This window comes from Acyrthosiphon pisum, chromosome A2 (assembly GCF_005508785.2).
Source record: "Acyrthosiphon pisum isolate AL4f chromosome A2, pea_aphid_22Mar2018_4r6ur, whole genome shotgun sequence".
NCBI lineage: Eukaryota > Metazoa > Arthropoda > Insecta > Hemiptera > Aphididae > Acyrthosiphon > Acyrthosiphon pisum.
This window is the reverse complement of record NC_042495.1, coordinates 64,436,950-64,459,533: the sequence shown is the minus strand read 5'-3', so window position 1 is coordinate 64,459,533 and position 22,584 is coordinate 64,436,950. Positions and strand designations below refer to the sequence as shown.

Sequence of the window (22,584 nt, the reverse complement as noted above, 5' to 3'; positions counted from 1 at the left end):
TCTGGGACATGCTGTATACTTAGTAATATATCATAGGATGACTGACTTGTCAGTAATAATAAATATAATATGGTATTATATCATTCAATTAAAATTTAACACCATATATTACAGTGACCCACTTTAATCTACTTTTGCTGTACGCAAAGCAAGACCCACTTTTTTTTATTAGTATTTTATATTAATACTAGTTCTATTCAATTATTTAGAGCCAGTTGCACCGTCTCTGATTAAAGTTAACCGGAGTTTAATCGGCCGAATTTGCCCGGTTAAATATCTGTTATCAGCTGATTAAGCTTAATCGAAGTTTAACCGTAGACGGTGCAACTGGCCCTTATAATATTATATTATAAAATTAACACTTGCTCAAATGTTTTTTGTTGGGATACAGGCCAGAACCAAATGTTCGTGCAATAGTAGTAACTGATGGGGAACGTATTCTTGGCCTAGGGGATCTTGGAGCATGTGGTATGGGTATACCAGTTGGTAAATTATCATTATATACTGCTTTAGCAGGAATCAAACCTCATCAATGTTTACCAATAACACTGGACGTGGGAACCAATAATGAAGTTAGCATTACATTAATATTGTATAATATAATTCCCTAATTTAATAATTTTTATATTTGTGTTTGATTACATTTTTTCAGCAACTTTTAGAAGATCCTTTGTATATTGGCCTTAGACAAAAGCGTATTTTGGGACCTTTGTATGATGAATTTATTAATGAATTCATGGAAGCTTTAGTTAGACGATATGGACAAAATGTGTTGATACAGTTTGAAGATTTTGGAAACCATAATGCTTTTAGATTCTTGGATATGTTTCGTAATAAATATTGCACGTTCAATGATGATATTCAAGGTACTGCATCTGTAGCAGTTGGTGGTCTTCTAACTTCACGTCGTTTGACTAAAAGACGTATTTCAGAATCAACATTTTTATTTTTGGGAGCAGGAGAAGTAAATATCATTTGTTTATTGATTAATATTCTTTAATATAAATTTTTTCTGTATAATACTTAGGCAGCTATTGGTATTGCAAATTTAACTGTACGAGCTATGTTAACTGAGGGGTGCTCATTAGAAGAAGCACGTAGTAAAATATGGATGATGGATATTGATGGTCTTTTGGTAAAAGATCGACCTGAAGGAAACTTACAAGGTGATAAAGCATTTTATGCTAAAGATCACAAAGTTATGAAAAGTCTCCTTGAGGTTGCCAAGGAAATAAAACCAACTGTGTTGATTGGTGCTGCCGCGGCAGCAGGAGCTTTCAATAAAGAAGTGCTGGAGCATGTTGCTTCTTATTGTGAAAAACCCATAATTTTTGCTCTTAGTAATCCAACAGCAAAAGCTGAGTGTACTGCTGAGCAAGCGTACACCCACACTCAAGTAAAATATAGGAAATAAAATAATGTATGCAAGTTATATACAAATCATAACATTTTAGGGCCGTTGTATTTTTGCAAGTGGTTCACCGTTCCCACCTGTTACTATAAATGGACGTACAATTACACCTGGACAAGGAAACAATGCTTATATATTCCCTGGGGTAGCTCTTGGTGTTATCAGTACTGGGATACATCATATTACTGAAGATTTATTTTTAATAGCTTCACAAGTATATAAATTACCATCTAAATTTTGAATTTAATATGAAAAAATATACCATTAATTTTCAATTAAATTTAGGAATTGGCTAATTTTGTTACTGAAGAAGATTTGGAAAGGGGCAGCATTTATCCTCCACTAAATTTGATTAAAGATTGTTCTTTACAAATTGCAATCAAAATAGCAGAATATGCTTATGAAAAAGGTAACAAAAGTTATTTTAATTTGGACCATTATAATAACTAAATTATTATTATGTAGGAATCGCATCCCATTATCCAGAGCCAAAGGATAAAAAGAAATTTATTGAATCACAGATGTATGATTTTAACTACGACAACCCTCTTCCACCAAAATACAGCTGGCCAGAAGAAACTGAACCTATAAAATCCAAATCTATTCATGATCTTACTGGAGATCACCTTAAAAAACACTAAGATTATTAATCACAAATTCAAAAATAGTTGAAAACATTTTATCAATTTCAAATAATTATAATTCAGTATTTCTATTTAATCATTTTAACAGTATTCATAACATCTAGTCAACATTTTTATGTTAACTACTAACCTTAAAGCTTTTATCTTGAAAATTTTAAATTTAGATATGTTAATTAAATGTTAACTTTTATTATACATATATTCAAATATAATATGTAGGCTCCTAAATTTTTATTATTTAGATAATATTAAATAAGTGTTGTAAAACAATACCTATTGTAAGTTGGTTATAGATATTATAAATAATTTTATATAGTGGTACATCATGACTTAACCATTAGCTCTAATTTGTCAAAGATTTAATGTATACAACTTAAATAATACAGTGCATTATATTGACACAAAAAGTATTTACAACAAAATACAAATTACTACTTTTGTGTACCTAATATTATTTAAGTGCAATAAATAAAATCATTCGGTATTAATTTATTGTATATAAAATAAATCTGTTAATAGTAAGTAAACAGTTTTATGTTTTTATATTCATTGTTATGTAACTTATTTTTAAATAACCATTAGATATATTTGCAATAAAATTATATAGCTGTAAAATTATTTCTTTACTATATCTTATGTATAGTCATCTCCTTAACTCTTAAGACATCTAACTATTATATTAGTTAACTTTGTTTCTTCTTGAATCGACACATCTATAAAATTAATAACTTTATTATACTTAACTAATTTAAAAACACTTGACTTTTTTTATTTCAATATTTATAGATAATATATTTTAAGATTTTACTTTTTAATATTGTAATGATATTTAGATACAGTGTCTTAAGTTCAGTTCAGTCAGTCTTACTGCTAGCACAATAATTTTAAATGGTCCTTTATAAAGGGATAAATCTATTAATTTTGGCTCCAATAGAAATAAAAACAACCTGAGGCTATTTTAGGGCGGACCAGACATCCAGGTCTTAGATTGACACTGTTTAGTGTTTACAGTCATTAGTAAATATTTATACAGTAATGCTACAATTTCAAAAAATATATATTTATATAATAAGTACTTCCAAGTTATAATTGTAAATTAGTTGAGACAAACTATAATTCATTTAGGATAATACTCCTTTATAAGTTTATACATATTATTCTTTTAAGAAATTATCATACTTGTCATCTGATTGGTGAACAAATATTTCATTAATTTCCGTTTCTGATCTTGTAGTACTGTGATAGTACCAGATTTAGTTTTCCAACAGCGGTAATTTTTAAAGTACAAACCCCTAATTAATATCATGAACCCATCATAAAATATTTTAGAGTACATTCCCTAATTGCTTAAGCAGTTTTAATTGCAAGTTGAAACTGAGCAGTAGTATGTAGTAACATAATACCTATAGTGTATACCAGTGGCGTTTCGAAGATATTATTTTGGAGCAATTGCTGCTTCAAAATTGTTGGTTGTTGGGTGGTCCCCCTGCCACAAAATACCTTGTCACCTATGTGACTAGGTATATCGTAGAAATATCATATCCGATTATACAAATCGTTACAAATGTACGCATATTTTGTAAATTTTTAATTTAAACTTTTTTACTGAGTTGGGAATGCTGTTATAAACATCAAGGGGGTAGCTAGTATACATTTTTTCTCCTCACAAAAAATGAGTTCAACACGCCACTGGTGTATACTAATAGTCAACTTAAATAGAAATAAAATAATACACTAGGGAATATTATTGAAAAACAAATTTAGTTTAATGATGGGTTACTCAACAAAGTAACATAATATAAGTAATGTAATCAGTGATTTCTCTTTTGATAAAAAAAAAAAAATGTAATAGTTTATATAATTGGTAATTTACAAAATATAGAATGTAGGACAATTTCTCACAATTCATTTTAATTAATAATTATTGTTATTCTATCAAAGAGACGTATTTTCAATGATCAATTGACATTAAAATATACATATTTTATAATTATGTGGACATTTTTGAAATTTATTCCGTTAGACATTAGAAAAAAAAATTTTAATTTTAAATTCAAATACGTTTTTAAAAAATATGGGAGGGGAGAATGTCTTATTCCACCGAAAAATGTCGTTTGGAAATTATTCATTTACCGTACATATATTATGATTGAATTATGTACACAATACACATCACTAAATTTGTAATGTCGGGAGTAGGAGTGTAGGAATGACAGTTTCAATTCTGTGCATTGACTATTTAATTATTTCATCTTATACTAATTAAAGGTGAGAGAGCGAGCTACATTGACAGCGAGTTCGGAGTCGTTACTTATCGTAACCCAACAGATTTTAATATTTTGATGGATGAATGATGCGGTGGCACGTAGGCGATGCCCCAATCGGTGTGTCTATATGGCTTAGGGATGGGCGTTTGGGGAACCTTTCAATACCTACTTGCGTGTTTGAGATTTTATTAACCCTGCCGTGCCAGCTATTTTGGTGACCTTCGTTGTTTGCATGTTCCTATTTAAAAATAACTGCTTGTTGCTTAAACAGTTAACTTCAAAGAAAAAAACCATGTCTATCATTACATTATAAAAATGCAAATAAATTTTACACTATCATAATTATTAAAAGACTCTAATTCTGCACATTTTATTTTGAGAATATTTTGTAAGGATAATTTTTTTATGAGAAATTTGTTGGTGATAATTGGTTGATTTCATTTGTTTTACATGCTGCACATGTTTCCGGTTCGGATACGATTTCTTTTAGTTATTTAAATATTTCATTGAGTTCATTGAAGAAAATAGGAGTTTTCTAAATTCTAGCTCGTCCTCTATGCGAATGCGATCTATCGAGAATTTGAAATATTTCGAAACTAATAGCACAATTTATTTTTTGACCGATAAATGATAAATCCTATATATCGTCTCTTCGCCGGTAGTCTACGGCAACCATAAAATAAAGATACGGCAAACACGAATTTCAAAGTGCCGTGACATCGGCGTAACGATTTTTCGCCCGCCTCTAGGGCTCTCCTGCTTCTATAAGGGTGGGGGTGGCAAGCGCGCGCATGCACGCTCGCACGACAGTGCAGCCCGCGAACGACGTTGAGAGAGGTGTGAGTGAGAGACACCGTCGGTGGGGATAACGCCGGCTACCGACTGACTATATAGGTGCGATTTCCTTTCACCGACGACCGCAACCGCTGATATACCGACAACACCGGGAGCTAATCCGGCGTGTCCCGTGTCACCACTCACCAATCACCACAGTTCGCAAGCAATTCTCGCGATCTCGTTCAATCGACTGCCGACGTCCGTGCCAGCACGTTCACTGCCGCCGCCGTAGTCACTCCGAAACTCTGGGTTTTTCAGTATCCAAGTGTCCGGCTCCACAGTCTTGCACCGCCGCCCGTGAAATGTCATCGTACGACCGTTTGGGACAGTACCCCCAGGGTTCCGCCGTGTCCATATCGCCGGCCACCATCAGCGGACTGGATCAGATGAGGGATGGACGACTGAACAAGGTATGAAACGCATCAATATTTTTTGTTTTATTTCTACTCTTTTCTTCGGTTTTGAGACTTAGAGTCAACGTTTTTTTTTCGCAACCATCAGAAAAACGATGATTCGTCACGTTACGTCTCGCAAAAAGGAGGTCGCATCAGTATGCGCGGGGATTCCGCGAGTTGCGCGTTTTTCGGTCGCGGGAAATTCAAAAATTTAACTCACTAGTGATATAGTTATAGTCACTACTTACCTGCCCCAAAGACTGAAAATAACCATATAGACACAAATTACGTTGTGTTACATGTTATGTGGATCTACCACACTTTTATATATTTTTTTTATCGAACGTTTTGAAGTGTTTATTCAGTTAAATATTAATTTGTTTACCTATTTATTTTTTAATATTATGATTTTTTTTCCAAGTTGAATAAACTTATATTATGAGTAATAAATAATATGTATTATTCTAGTAAGTACTAGTAACGTAATTTTCTTATGATATCAATTTGATTTTTCAAATTATTTATAGCCTACTTAATTGACAATTGTAAATTATCAATTATTTTTATTAATTGATCATATTTAAGCAATATTTGTCTTTTAGTTACTAAATAAAATTATATTTTAACTATTTTCGTAAGGTAGGTAGATAACTAATAATTTAAAAGAGTAATTTGTATTAAGTTCCTATGATTTACCTAAATTTAAAAAAAAAAAATGCCTATATCTTAGGGAGTTCTTTGGTAAAAAAAAAAAAACTTATTACAAATAGGTAAAAATTAGATTTAAAATATATATAAATATATTATGCCTATATATTGACTACATTGAATAAATTAAGAATTTTTAATATACGCCCTTAATATTTTTAGGTAAAATCGAGGGTAAAATATTAAATTTTGTTAAACTAAGAATAACATGTAGTTACCAATATGGCTATATAACTATATAAGTAATAAATTTTCCATCAACAAAATAATATATTCTTTAAAAAGGTTATTATTATTTACACACTCATGGTATTATAATAACCAGAATAATAACTATTATTATTTGATTTTAAATATTTTTAGGATTAGATAGTGTCATATAGGTACTTTAGTAGTAAATTATAATAAAATATTAAGTAGGTCCTTAATGATAATGTATAACATCTCTTGATAACAAATTCAATGTTATGTTCATTTGTTATTGAATTATTTATTAGTTCAAAATATATAATTGACATAATTGAAATTTATAGTAACAATTTAAAATTACAAATATTATATCATTTGTTAAATACTCTGTGTAGCCGTAAATATATATTTGAATACCAACTTAATATTTATTTAAATATTGTAAAATTTATTTGTATATTTAACATTTTTTTATTATAGCACATTTGGTTGGATCCTAGGGAAAAAAAGGGATCATTCTAACTATTAAATTTATAAAGCTAATTAAAATATTCTGCCTACTTATACAACTTAGTTTAAAATCCATGTATTATACCTAGGTATTTTTATATGTACATAAATATTTTTTAGCATATGCCATTGGCCTGTTTGGAGCTTATTCAGTTGTTCCTAATATAAATAAAAAACAATTTAATATATAAGTAATCTATGGTAGCTTATATAAATTATAATTGAGCAAATAAGAATTTTTTGTTTTTTATTTCAATATTTTACAGAAGTATTCTGCATTAAGAATAAAAATACCATAAAAAAATTATTTAGAATACATAACTGAATATAATATTATATATATATTTAAAGAAAAAAATGGATATAGAATAGTATAAGAATATAAAAAAATATGTTTAAATAATTTTATTTGAATACTTAAAAGATCTGTAAATACCTACATAATAATGACAACTATATTTGTTTTATGAACTTGATTATCATGAATCCTACTTTGAAATAACTTGGACAACCTGTTATCTTGAAGGTCTTATAGCCATTATTATACATTTTTTAAGGATAAAATAATTGCATATTATGTTTGCTTTATTTTATGTTATTGTAACCGCAATGAGACTTATTATTTGTGTACCTTATTATGTTTTTACTCGGGACAGAATATACAATTATTGTGGCTTAAAAAAAACCACAGAACTTGATATTGGTATTTTGGTAGATTGAGTTTATAAACTAGTTTAAAAAATAGGTCTTACCTCATTTTAATTTTTCTTAGAATTTCTTAATGCTCGTTTAAGGGGAATTCATTCAAGAAATTAATTAATTTAAACTCTTAACTTCATAACTTAGTATAGGTAATAAATACATAATACAAACGTAATAATTCATATAGGTGTATTCTAACCAACAATGTTATTAACTATATTATAGTCAAGTAAATTAGGATTCTAACTTTCTAATAAACTGTGATTTTGCTATCTTATTACTTAATTTGTTCAATTTACATGTATCTATGTATATTTATTATATATACATATTTACTAATTAAAGTATCGTTATATTTTTATAATTAATATCAATATTTAATGACCATCATATCATTATGGTACATTTGTGGCATTGACATTGTAAATTTATATAAATATTTTAGAATTTGCAATGAAGCATAATTAGTTAATTGCAAGTCATTCATGTTTGATGTCTATACAACAAAATACAATGCCATATGTTCCGTGTTAAATTGATTTTCTAACGTAGGTATTCAATATATGACTACTTAGAGATACTTAATTTATAATGGCATGTTCAAAGTATGTTTATTGAAAATGTAAAAAATACCAAAATATTAAATAAAATGAATTTGTAATTTTCACGTTAAGGTAAAACTTGTCTTTCAACTTTCAAGCCTATTCAACATTCACATATTTAATGTGTACATTATGCCTTATGAGTTATGACTTGAAATTTTACCTGTATTATACATATGAAAAGTTAACTGAGTTTTGATAAAGTACAAACAATAACTAGTTTAAATATTTTAATTTTACAATTATTACTTTCAGCTTTCAATAAATGTGTTTAGTAATGCAATGTGATAGAATCAAATTATATGGTTAATTCTGAGGATAATTCTATAGATAATTTCTTGATTTGTGTTGTTCTTTTGATCAATATTAGAAACGAGTTATAAAATATATCTACCTAATGTATTGTTGATTGAAATTATAGAAATTTTATAAGTCATGATAATGCAACTTCCTGGTGAAAGTGATAAAAAAAAAGACATGACCGAACAAGCATTTTTTACAAGGTTAATGATCGCTTTTGTAATAAAAATTGTTGGTGCGCATAAAGTTATATTAACCTGAATGAGAGTATAATATATTTTATTCTATATTAATAGCCAATTTTAAGGTAACACCTTTGAAGGCCTTTAGTCAGGGGCGGACTGGACCCATACATTTAAAAAAAAAATCGGCCCTATACTATTACAACCTAAATTTTTAGAATTTAATTTTTGACTTTTGGTTACTTACCAATCACCATAATCAACAAGTGATAAATGTTTTTAAAATTAAAATTTATCAGAGGTAATATTAATTTATTTGTTATTTATATTGTACTTTAAATCATAGATAGAATGTAGACTATAAAATACTTCATAGATAGATGGATATTTTTAGCTAGATACACAATAGTTTAAGAAATAATTAATCGTTTAAGTCAGTAACTCATAGACCATAGTAAACTTCTTTACAACAATTTATTTATTTTTACTTAAAGCGACTGAACTTAATGATTTTTTGTCTACAGCCATATTATTTTTTTTACATATTTTCTTGTTGAAACAAATTTTTAATTTCTAAATCAGTATATTTTTTGAAGTAGATACTTGGATATATTAAAATCAAATTTTGAATGAGTAGTTCAATGTTTATTGTTTATGCGTTTACAACCACGGGCCCGGGATTAAATGTACTTAAAACTTTCCAAAACTGCTCTGAAAATAGCAAAAATACCGTAAAATATTTACCAAAGAATTGATTTTAACAATTATTGATCAAACAAAAATTCGAACTTAACGAAATAAACGCAATTATGGTGTTGCACCAACTGACATTGGTCAGGTTAGAACAGCTGTTAAACTGTAGATCGATAAAGTCGTTACCGATGTATCGAAATCATAAATAGTATGATGGAAAAATTATGAATGGTCGGAACAAAATGTTTTGAACTAGGTACCAATTAAGTTCAATCAAAAAATGTACCTATATCATGTATAAATGAATGCACTAAAAATTAATAAGATTACAATAATTATTGCTCAAAAAACGCCGAAACTGATAAAAATGCAAAATAAAAGTTTTAGTTTTCAATTTTTTGATGTATGAAACGGATTTTATTCTTGAAAAGCATTGCTGAAGACTTTCTAAAAAATAATGCATTTTGCATTAAAATGCGGTCCCTTAAGTATAAGTAGATATTTTAAGTTTATTTGAGTGGAGTGGATCATGTTGGTCTGCTACAAAGGTGTTCTAAATAGAAGAGGGCCTAAAAAAATCGTAAAAAATAATAATATTATGCCAGGTGGATTATTTTGTACCAGCCCGCCACGCCGTCTGGCCGCCTGGGAGACATAATATATTAATATGGCACCGGCCCACTGTGCAATTTCATTGTAGCACAGTGGCCCAGTCCGCCCCTGTATTTAGTCCATACTCTATTACCATTTATAACGGATAGGTATGCATTATTGACTATCAGACTATATCAGGATTGGTATGTTTAAAGATATATAAAAAAAATTAATTTTGATTTTTTTCGAATGAAATTTGTGTACACGCTCTAATACAATTTAGAAATATTATGAAAAAGTAATTGATTATTGCTTGTCCCATACATTTTAGTGTTGCTTATTGCTTGTTCCATAAATTTTAGTGGATCTTGTGAATGTTGCTACTACTTACTTGTTATAATGTTATTCATTAAATAATAAACATTTTAAGATATCATAAGTTATGAATTCATAAACTGGTGGCTAGTGGCTTGTGCTATAATAACAAAAAAATCGGAATTAATTTATAAAAAAAAAATGAATGTGCCACTCTCTTCTTGACATTTATATTATTTAATTTTTCTATATCTAACACCTAAACACATAATGGACTTATGAGATATGAGTTATGACTTTTTATAATGTTGTTGCATAATATATATATAATAAAAAGGAGAGCAAGTTCAAGAATGATCATTGATCATATAATAATATATTATTATGTGATCTATATGTCTGTGTGAACGCATAAATGAACACAAAGGAACGAAAAGGAAATGTATAATGACTGTTAACCTTCTTATGTACTGATTTTCATTTCATTTTATGGATTTAGATGTGTTGTTAAAACTCGGAATGATGTGATTTATATTGTGCTCAAACCTAATTCTATAGGTAATGAAACGGTTTTACTCGTCAAAATGTAAATAAAGTATGTTCTATATTGACGGTTTTCTTCATTATACACTAACCGATTTCCTCCGCGTTTTTAAATATAATTTATTATTTAATGCTATTTTTACCAATAGGCATTGAATTAATAACTCCATTGAATATTAATGCTTACTAATAAATACCCTCTCTTCGGGACATTAGTCATGAAAATACATCTATTATAATAAAACCTGTACACAACTACTGTAGTCAATATATTATATTACCTATATATGGCCTATATAGGTAATGTGTATGACGACGACCTTGCCTGTTTTTAAAAGTATATAGAGTCGTCTATTATGTGCGTGTCGTATAATATATATAATAGGTATGCGTATGTTTCTATCAAAGATTTATTTTCTAGTTACTTTAAAGTTTTTTTTTTTAAATTTAGATATGTAATTTGGATATTATGTTATTTTACAGTGGTATTGTTTAGCGGTAACAGACCTATCATTGATTGTTAAAATGGTTAAGTAATTTATGTACCAACTATATTTCTCTTGATAATACATAGTTTATTTTGTTATATTATGTATTATAGCCGTAGGTATAGGTACTATATCATTATGGTCCATGTTGGAAAAAAAATACTTTGACTTTTGTCGATCGCGTCAGACTACAATTTTAAAACATCGATTTTAACTAATTTTATGCAAAAATGCACTACATTTTAATAATCAATATTCGATATGAGTAAATATGACTTAGGTGCAAGTGAATTTAATTACATTTTTGAAAATTGTGTATTATTATTTTATCTTTATCGTTGTTATTGTTATTATTTTACAGATGTCTATAAAAAAAACAATTACTTATAACCATTGTTGTGCTTAGGTCGTTTAGGGATAAGGAATTTAATATGCTATTCATTAAAATTAAACTCAATAATTAATTAACCTCCCCGTGACCTATTACGTGACTTAATATACCGAGGCATATTATAATCCTTTGTAAAATTCAAAACATTTAAATATTAAATAAATCATAAAATCGTTTTCAATTCCAGGATTATACGTATTATTAAAATATGGACTTAAATTAAGTTAATCATCAATCGAGTATTATACATTTATACAATCAAAATGTGAATTGAATTGGTCGATTGTGCTAACATAAATGCTTAGGTATTGCTTATAGGTAGCATATAATATTATAATTGACGCTATCCTCATAAATTTTGACGAATTTTACTCGTTTGATATGGTTAAAGCTTTCAAACTTTCGAATAATCATCAAACATGCAGTTTTAAATTATATAATAACCTGCGCCTTGGTTAAATATATTATATTATATTCTTTTGACTCGTTTATACCTAAATATGTACATGCCTAATATAGGTACCATATGCACTACGAGTACGAAATGTTATCGGTTACACTACGAAAGTACTAAATCGATTAGAATGTAATTTCGAAAACTTAAAACGTATTATAATACATAATATATATCATTATAGATGTGTATCATTAATGTACTACTCTGAGCTCAGACTTCTGGTGGCATGGGATAATATTTTGACGGACGTATGTAGTTCAGAGGTCAGTGTCATTGCCACAAGGGCATTACAAAGGCAAATATGATACACCTCTCGTTACTTGATTTATTAAAAATGTTCTTCTTTAACCCGTAAATATATTAAACGCAATGTCGTTCGTATCATACCTTACGCTAAAACACATATTTAAATTTTGTGTGCATTGCACTGTCACGGACTCAATATTTTACCAATTACTACCATGAATGATATAATATCAACACGTTGGACATAAATATCAGAGTCATAACCTCTATATTTATAAATTTCGGATACCTATAACTATCGAACGGTTATAATATTATGTTCTTCATTAATTATTAATAACTAATAAGTAAAAACACGTTAGCTTATTGGTTTTTTGTAATATTATTTTATACACAATGCTGCCACCGTATTATATATTTGTATGTGTAAGGTAGACTTTCCTATGGCATAAATTATGGTTTTATAATATAATATAGTGCAAATTTATAATAGGTATAGGTAGGTACATAAAGTCGATGTTTTTAAGCCCCAGAGCAGTAAAGTTGGTCAGCAGCGTACATGCATATTGTATTGTTGTTGTTACCTGCTGCATATTTAAAAAGGTGTAGGTAGTTACCGTTTTTATTTTATCTTAATCGCGGACCTACTTGGTACCTAATAATATCCATACATTCACTTTTATGCATTTCATTTTTAACCCATTATAATAACCTACCTGTTGTTATTGTGTATTTATGGTATTATGGCGTAATAAAAAGAGAGCTAATGTCTTCAATCTATACATGAAGAAAATAATGTTGCCTTATTGTTTAAAAAATAAAACATATTATAATGTTGCCTTATACACAAATTGCATTTTCTGTCTAGTAATTTCTTTTTAACATTCCTGAATTAATTTTATGGATTAACAAAAAAAAAAAAAGATTTTGTGTCATACTAGCATTTCATACAATATTGATTTTTAATTTGACATTAAATTATTATACAATATAAATACATTGTAATATTGTACGTTTATATAAAAAACATAATAGACGAACTTATATAATAATTAATGTAATAATGTTATATTAAATAAATATATATACGATGCACATAAGATTAATAGCAACATAAAAATATATAATATAATTAATAAAGATAGCAAAAAATAAAAAGTTATAACATAAATATTTTTCATTTATTTTATTTATGCAATTATGTCTATCATTGACTGTTTGTTCGAACTTGAATGTTAACCTTTTTACTTCATTAATTAATGTTAAAATGTACCGCGGGTATACTTTAAAAACATATTTATTATTTAAACTTTTATTATTAATTAAATACGATTTAATGTAAATTGATGTTCGGCAGTCTATTAGTAATATATGCGTATAGAACCCAAGGAGTGATAGGAATTATCGAATATATACAATATACCTATTGATAATAATATGTATAATATTATTATTAACTAGTCAATGTCAATTATGAATTGGGTATATGTAAACGAAATTGTAAAACCATATATTGAATTTTAAAGAGAAAATAATATGATAAATAAATGTATACATATGTAGACTTATTAATTTAATGTTTTTCATTTTTTTTTTTAACAAAATATGTGAACAAGTAAAATGTATTATTATTATATTATTATTACTTAATACGTTATTATAAAATATTACAAGTTCTTAGGCTGACATTTATCATATTACAGTTTTAGAAATCAAAGGTTTTGCAATTATATTAGATATGTGTCTGCTATGTAAGCTGCTGTACCTAAGCTAGCTGTAAATTGTGAAGTAACCCATGATTGTATCTTTACGTTAACTAGTAGAATTAGGAAGTTTCACCACAACGGTGAGTCGGTGAACAATCTAATCACCGTTCAACCCACCTATAATTAGGTACCTACTTGCAGTAAGATCAAATATCAATACCATAAAATCAACTTCGTTGTTTTCCAACTTAGTCGTCTAGAAATTTAATTTATTTGAGTTAAGATATTGATCTATATAATATACAATATTTAATTATTGTTATTTTTAATTTGTTAACAAATTAAATTTCATATCAAAAATATTGAGTAGGTATTAGATATATCTCCGAGTTATGTTGTATTGTTGTGGGTACAACCCTACAACTTATTTTAACGATTGTTTGTTCGAGATTTTAAATATTTTTAAGACTAAAAGATATCATAATCTATTTATAAATTATTGTGAGTTATTATCGTAAATGTGTTGTTGAAGAATTTTTTACTGAACATATTAACATAACATTAAACTAAAATGTCGCTTTTATAATTGAATTAAAATATTGTTTTGAATTTACTTTGGTTTATATAATATCATCGAAATTATCATTAAGCTTTAGTGACACGACCGGTATCGGACCACATAGTTGCGTGCGCGGGTAATTTTTTTCCTTTCAAATAATAATATTTTTAATAGTTTTGTAAGCAAGTGTTTATTATTATATTAGAAATTATAAAACTAATATATTTTTTTTTACTCTATATTGCAGTAGGTATACCTAATAATTGTTACGTAGGTACGAACTAATTAATTTTGAATTTGTATGTGATATTATAAAAAAAAGTTATATTTTGACAATTATTGTGGTTATACGATAATTACCAAAATATGGCATGATTCAAAGGAGTATGGAAAATTCACAAAAATAATTTACAATTAATAGCATATTAAAAGTAGAATGGGGTAGATAAATAAATAACCCCGTAAATAAATAACCACAGCGTCACCAAAGGTTAAAGATAAGAAAATCTTTTGGAAAATTATCATTTACAATACAGGACAGAAAAATATATTTTCAATACAAGGTTTTCTTTTGAAGAGAAATGTGGTATAATTCCATACTTACACTTATTATCTATATTCTATATATATTATCATAGGCGCGAATTGACTAAATTTTTTTTTGGGGGGGGGACCCAAGACCCCCTCCATATAGTCCATATTGCTTAGTAATATATAGTAGTAATAGGGACTAAGTCCCCCCCAATCCTCCCCCTATTTGCGCTAATGTATATTAGATATCTTTTTGTTGTTATTTTTCCTCTTTGTTTAACACTAAAATACAAATATTGATATTTATTTACAAAAAATATTGTACTTACTTAGTGGTAAATTATTTTAAATGCTATGTTCAAATATACCATTTAAATACTTATGCTAATTGAAGATAATCATTTAGGAAATGGCTTTCTCTATCGAAGAAAGACAAGCCCTGGGTATTCATGGATTGCTGCCACCACGTGTTAAGACACAAGACGAGCAAGTTAAACATGCCTTGGCCAATATCGAACGTTTTAGTGACGACCTGAATAAATACATTTACCTAATGGGTTTACAAGTAAGCATGTATGACAATGATCTAAACCTTGTGTTCTTATCAACTAACACAATTGAATGTATGGTTTTGGTAGGAGAGAAACGAAAAACTTTTCTACAGGGTAATGGCTGAGAACGTAGAAGCATTCATGCCGCTCGTTTACACCCCAACCGTTGGATTGGCCTGTCAAAAGTATGGCCTTATTTTCCAGAAACCCAGAGGACTATTCATATCCATCCATGACGCCGGTCATGTGTATGATATACTGAAGAACTGGTAAATAAATTCATCAATCTATTTTGGGCTGAGGGTGTCACAATAATTTGATATTTTAAACTTTTGGGGATTACAATTCGGTAATCTTGTTATAAAAAAAGGTGGGCAAGTGGATGTCGCTCTGCTGTACAGTAGGTTACAAGTGGGTCACTGTATAATGGATGGTATTAAATTTGAATTCAATGATATAATATCATTGTATAAGAAAAACGATTCTGATCGGAGACGGTATGTCAGTCTAGGTATAAGACATATTATATACTTATCTATGGTATTAAAAAAAAAATTGACCTATAATAAATTCCAAATTAATTATATCACAATATCCATTAGGTACTTATAACACATTATACATCAACGACAACCCGTGATACTATCATAGATATATAATAGTATACTTTAGAAGTTTCAAGTGCTCATGAATAATATACAATCACAATAAAATAACTAAAATAGTTACTCTAGGTTTTTTAACATGTAATTTCGTCCAAATTTGAACTTAAAATGACTATAAAAATAAATTGTGCTTATGTATTTTTTAGATTTTTTGGTAACAGAATTAACTACTTACATGGAATCTTGTTTTAAATTTTCAATCTTTAGATATAAAAGTTGAACATTTTATATAAATTTTCAACTACAAAATAATTACTTATTCAATTTTAAATTTGGTTAATATTGTCAAATTTCAATCTTTAAATGCTTATAAAAAAAATTGTGCCTATGTATTTTTAATATTTTTTAACTGCTATTGTAACAATATATCAGGAACCTTGTATTAAATTTTTACATTTTTTGGCCCTACGGATAAAACTTTATTGATATTCATACAAAAAAAAAATAAAAAAATTGAAATATGAAACTGTACGTAAACAGCTCAAAACAAGTCAAAATATTTTGAAAATTTTATCAAGTATAAGAATTGATAAAATAAACATTCAGTGAAATTTACATGTATCTACAATTATTCGTTTTTGAATTACAACAAAATAAAAAAATCACTACATGAGAAATCGAGTGAATAATTATCCAATGTTGTAAAAATATGAGCTTCAAATGCTCATAAAAATGTAGTTTGACTTTCTTATGGATATTTTTTGTTTTTTTTTTGATAAAAGTAGACAAACTCATGAGGCATCTTATATTAAATTTTGATATATTAGATTTAAAAAGAAAAATTTTTATGAATTCTTAACTCAAAATTATTTGATAGTTTTCGTGATTTTTCCATATTTTGTCAAGATTTGAACTTTAAATCCTTATAAAAAAAAACTGTGACTAAGAATTTTTAATATTTTTCAAATGTCAATGTAACAATATAGTATGAGCTTTGTATTAAATTTTCAAGCATTTTTACTCGACAAATAAAGTTTTATTAAAATTCATAGAAAAAAAACCAATAAAGTTGGAAACTGGAAATGTCCCTAAACAGTTCAAAATAAATCAAAATATTTTAAAAATTATTTCGTGTATAGAAAATGCAAATATAAACAACCAGTAAAAATTTCATGTATGTACGGTCATTTGTTTTAAAGTGATGAAAACAGATTTTGCGTAAAAATTCCCGTTTTTCCTTAATTTTTCTTTTGTTTTTCACGGCGATTAAATGTTGACCTCCCCAATGCACCAGCAATATTCACTTTCCAATCGAGCAAGATACTGAAGTTGAAAATCGAAGCATTATTTTAACTACTTATAGTGTACACAGACACAAAAAAAAATGTATTTGTATATTTTTGTAAATATATTACAATTGTTTGGTATAACCTTGGTTACCAACAGTTTGACAATGTTCGCAGGGGTGGACTGGTTAGGGTGGTGGGTGAACGATTAATGACTGGACTTGGTGAAAAATTGGGATGATTGAATAGATTTGAGTCTATGCCTAACTTATAAATATTTTATTACTAGCCCAAATTGGGCTGTATTTTCTGTTTCCTAGGGGCTATTTTTTATTCCCTGTCCTCTAAATGTTTGCTCAGAATTGTTTTTTATCCTATAATTTTTGCCACAATGATTTATTGTTGAATTAAAATTTTACACATCCCTTACAAAAGGAAATTTTATGCTAAATTTGGTTTTTGGTGTAACTTTGGTGAATGTTTATATTAGCATTTTCTATACACCATAACATTATCAAAATATTTTGACTCATGTTGAAAGGCATATTAAATTTTCAATAATTACTATTGGTTTTTTTTAATTACCTACCTAATGTAGATAAAAAAAATTTCGTTCGATCAAAAAAAATAATAGTGTAATACAAGTTCCTCGTAAGATGTCGTTAGTAGATATTAAAACAAAAGTTGAGCGTAAATCCACAATAATACTTTATGAGCGTTTGAAGTTCAAATTGTGTCAAACTTCGTAAAAATTACGAATATTTGCAAATAACTTGAATTAGAAATTCATAAAAACTTTTCTTTTTATATCTAAGATTTTACCATTTAATACAAAATCCTTCATAAGTGTATCTACTTTTTCCTAAAAGTAATGTCTATCGGAAAGTTAAATTACATTTTTATGAGCGTTTGAAGTTTAAATTTTGACAGCATTAGATATTCACTCCATTTCTCATGTAGGACAGACGGATAAACTAAAAAGTAAACCTAACCTTGTTAGTTGAAGTAACACAAATATAGTGGTTATATTCTTCAAACTCAATGGACCACCCGTCGCCTATCGGCTCCGGTCGCCAGACACGATGGCCAGTTAAACTAAAATAAGTAAATTTTTTTTGAAATCTTTTTGAAATACATAGGTTTCCTCAAAAAAATATTATTATTTACTTATTATTTGTTTAATTAGGCGAATATACCTAGTCTAATTAGGCACTTAACGAGGTACTCAACTATAGTCTATATTTCACCTTAATAATGACGTGATTCATAATATTATTCACCCAAAAAATGACTATGTTAAAATATGTAAAAAAAAAAAACTTAAAATTTGTTATAGGCACTGCGCGTGGCAGTCAAGTAGCATTGCAAGCGCATAAATGTAAAATCGCAAACTTTGGAAGGCTATAACTTCTAAAAAAAATAGTTTCCTGGAAAAAAAAATTGAAAATTGTGAGGGGGTTGGTAAAATGCACTTTAGCCAAAATTATTATCAAAAAAATATTTTACTTCAGAATATAAAATTAAAAATGCAGTTATTAAAAAAAATTCAAAAACTTCAAAATGATAAAAAAAATAGTAATCCCTTCAAATTGTCTTAAATTATTTTTCAAAAATGTTAGTAGTTTTTGGAATAATTCGTTTTTACTGTTAAAAAATTCACCCAGAATATGAATGATTTTATATTTAAATTTTTACAAGAAGATTTTATAATAATAGCAATATTTGTAATGTATGTATAGGCCTGAACAAGATGTTAGAGCTATTGTTGTCACTGATGGTGAGAGAATCTTAGGACTTGGTGATCTTGGTGTTTACGGAATGGGTATTCCTGTTGGAAAATTAGCTTTATACACTGCTTTAGCTGGCATCAAACCACACCAATGCCTTCCAGTAACACTCGATTGTGGAACAAACACTCAAGTGAGTTTTTGTTTGAAAATCTCTAAATGTTGACGTTTATTATAATTTGACTTTTAATGAATACTTTTCAACAGCTATTGTTGGACGATCCTGATTATGTTGGTTCTAGGCAAAAACGTGTCACTGGTCAACAGTATGATGATTTCATCGATGAATTTATGCAAGCTGCTGTGAAACGTTATGGACAAAATTGTCTAATTCAAGTAATGATCGTTTTATATTCATTTTCTAAAATTTTTCCTTAGACTTTAACAAAATATGTATTTTAGTTCGAAGACTTTGGAAATTCTAATGCTTTCCGATTTTTGGACAAATACCGTAACAAATATTGCACATTTAACGACGACATTCAAGGAACTGCTTCTGTAGCATTAGCTGGTCTGTTTGCTTCTCTCCGGATCACTAAAACTAGATTATCAGACAATGTGATTTTATTCCAAGGCGCTGGAGAGGTACCTAATTAATATTCATTATTCATAATATAAATCATTTTTTAATTTTTTTGTCATATAGACAGAAAAAATTGAAAAATTGAAAAATTGTTTAATATATATAATAATATTATACTTGGTATGTAAAATTAACAAAAATGTTATTAATATATTCTTATTTTATACTAGTAGCCCTACCTACCTAACACTTTATTAATTTTCAACGTGGAATTATTTAAAATATTTTATTAATGCAAATCATTTACAGGCAGCCTTAGGAATTGCTGAACTATGTGTGATGGCCATGCTTAAAGAAGGTACATCTTTAGAAGAAGCAAGATCGAAAATTTGGCTATTTGATTCCAAAGGTCTTGTAGTGAAAGATCGTCCTGAGGGCGGAGTAACTGGACATAAAGTGGAGTATGTCAAAACTGTAGCTCCTGTCAAAGTACTTGCTGAAGCTATCAGAAAAGTTAAGCCTACAGTACTAATTGGTGCCGCTGCTATTGGTGGAGTATTTACAAAAGAAATAATACAGGAAATATCGTCATACAATGATCATCCAGTCATTTTTGCTTTGAGCAACCCAACCAGCAAAGCTGAATGTACTGCAGAACAAGCGTACACTCATTCAGGTGTAAGTTTTAGCCACAGATAATTCTCATTAAAATCGTATTAATGGTACAATTAATATACTAGGGCAAAGCCATATTTGCCAGTGGTTCACCGTTCAATCCGGTCACTTACAAGTCGAAAACTTACTACCCAGGCCAAGGAAACAATTCATATATTTTCCCTGGAGTAGCACTTGGAGTTATTTGTGCTGGAATCAAGACAATATCCGAAGAAGTTTTCATAATTGCTGCTCAAGTATGTGTCATTCATGACATTAAAAATACATTATTTGGATGTGACCTTAATGTTTATTTTTTTTTATCTAGACATTAGCAGCACTTGTGACTGAAGAAGATTTAGAAAACGGTAGTCTATACCCACCATTACAGTCCATACAAGAGTGCTCTTTGAAAATTGCCGACAAAGTAATTGATTATGCATATAAAACTGGTGTGGCCAGTACGTTCCCTGAACCAGAAGACAAGATCGAATTCATCAAAGCTCAGCTATACGATTACAGTTATTCCTCAGCGTTGCCACCATTGTATGCTTGGCCAAAACAATAATTTTATAACTGATATTTTTTTTTTTAAAGCCAATAACTAACAATAATGGCTACAGCCCTTTGTTACACCCAGACAAGGTTATCATATAACATATTTACACTAAATATACGAAGTTAGTAATTCTATTAATATCAACAACTATGTTGTTAATTTTTGTTGACATTTTTTTTATGGGGGTAGGTGAATAGTTTTTATATTTTCTTGGTTACCTTATCTCATTTTATAATAAGTTGTGATGTACCTACATTTCATTTCGTTGCGTGTTTGAGTTTGTCGGCAGTAGTAGAATTATGTTTGTTTTTAATTGTATACTTTTTATTTGTTAATTAAATTATTCACACTCAAGAACCTAATATTGTTGTAATTAATAATACAGCAATTCTGAAAATAAAATAAACCAATATATAATGAAACGAAAACCTGTGTTTATATAATACAAAATTTTTCCAATTTTATATTATTATTTTTTGGCTGTTAAACAAGATAAAAGTTGGTAACACAATGTAATATTCACATGACCAAATTGACAGTCAGCACTTAACACAATATTTTTTTTTATATTCAATTTAACATTTTTGAAAAAACAAATTTTTACTATTTAATATTTTAGGTTTTAAGCGGAGCAATGAATATATATTGATTTTACAATGATGTGTGTCATTAACTTTGGGAACAGAAAAAATGCTTCAATATTCTTCAACAGCATCTTTTCTGGTAGGAAAAGGAATCTAGTTGGTACTTTGGAGGTGTCAAAAGATCAAATTCTCATTAGTTTTTATATTACAATAACAATTAACAATATAAAATAGGTTCTTCAAAATGTTTGTTTTGTAATGGATATTAAAAATGTTTATACAATCATATGATACTATGATCATACTATTTATTTGGGAAAATAGGTGTTCACCTTTTATACTTTTATGGTGGCTGGGGAAGTTATGAAATGCTTCTAACGGTCAACGGAAGCAATGGAACATTAATCTTTGATCTTCTATTTAGCTTTGTTAATACATAGTGCATTATTATGTATTTTTGTCTCAATAAAATCATTGAAAACACTAGACAGAATTCAATTTGGCAATATACTATTGTATATATAATGTTATTTGAGTGATCAATAATAATTAATTATGGAAACAAGGTAATCCATTGCCGTGTATATGAAATAGAAACAAAGTAGGCTACTTAAATACAAAATAAATTCTTGCTATATGCATATTGCATGTATTATACATAGCTGAACGACAAGATAGATTTAGTATTCAGTGTCAGAATATATAATTATTAAGGGGATTCGATACCATGATTTTCTGTTTTCGTCTAACACACGCGCGACATAG

The 22,584-nt window shown here is 28.2% G+C and overlaps 2 protein-coding genes across 2 annotated transcripts in view; both read left to right on the top strand.

Annotated features, from left to right (window-relative positions):
- The window catches only part of LOC100165091 (NADP-dependent malic enzyme), a 7,660-nt gene extending 4,850 nt beyond the window's left edge, over positions 1-2,810 (top strand). The window contains exons 4-9 of the mRNA XM_001944232.4: positions 392-572; positions 653-964; positions 1,028-1,396; positions 1,455-1,625; positions 1,697-1,820; positions 1,877-2,810. Coding sequence (XP_001944267.1) covers positions 392-572; positions 653-964; positions 1,028-1,396; positions 1,455-1,625; positions 1,697-1,820; positions 1,877-2,052 — 1,333 coding nt within the window. The 3' untranslated portion in view covers positions 2,053-2,810. The remainder of the gene's footprint in view (positions 1-391; positions 573-652; positions 965-1,027; positions 1,397-1,454; positions 1,626-1,696; positions 1,821-1,876) is intronic.
- A 2,407-nt stretch (positions 2,811-5,217) lies between these two features.
- Positions 5,218-21,663, top strand: LOC100163010 (NADP-dependent malic enzyme). Its single transcript, XM_001943961.5, has 9 exons — positions 5,218-5,569; positions 15,677-15,835; positions 15,909-16,090; positions 19,452-19,632; positions 19,707-19,835; positions 19,902-20,084; positions 20,332-20,700; positions 20,763-20,933; positions 21,005-21,663. Exons 1-9 carry the CDS (start codon positions 5,462-5,464, stop codon positions 21,242-21,244), a joined length of 1,722 nt encoding a protein of 573 aa, XP_001943996.1. The 5' UTR covers positions 5,218-5,461; the 3' UTR covers positions 21,245-21,663.
- Positions 21,664-22,584: the final 921 nt, after the last annotated feature.

What these genes read in the sequence shown, in the direction of transcription:
- LOC100163010 (XM_001943961.5), top strand. Translation starts at nt 5,462, where the DNA reads ATGTCATCGTACGACCGTTTGGGACAGTACCCCCAGGGTTCCGCCGTG. An exon ending in GGGATGGACGACTGAACAAG is followed by an intron (nt 5,570 to 15,676) that starts GTATGAAACGCA and finishes ATAATCATTTAG; the next exon opens with GAAATGGCTTTCTCTATCGA. An exon ending in ATTGTGGAACAAACACTCAA is followed by an intron (nt 19,633 to 19,706) that starts GTGAGTTTTTGT and finishes ACTTTTCAACAG; the next exon opens with CTATTGTTGGACGATCCTGA.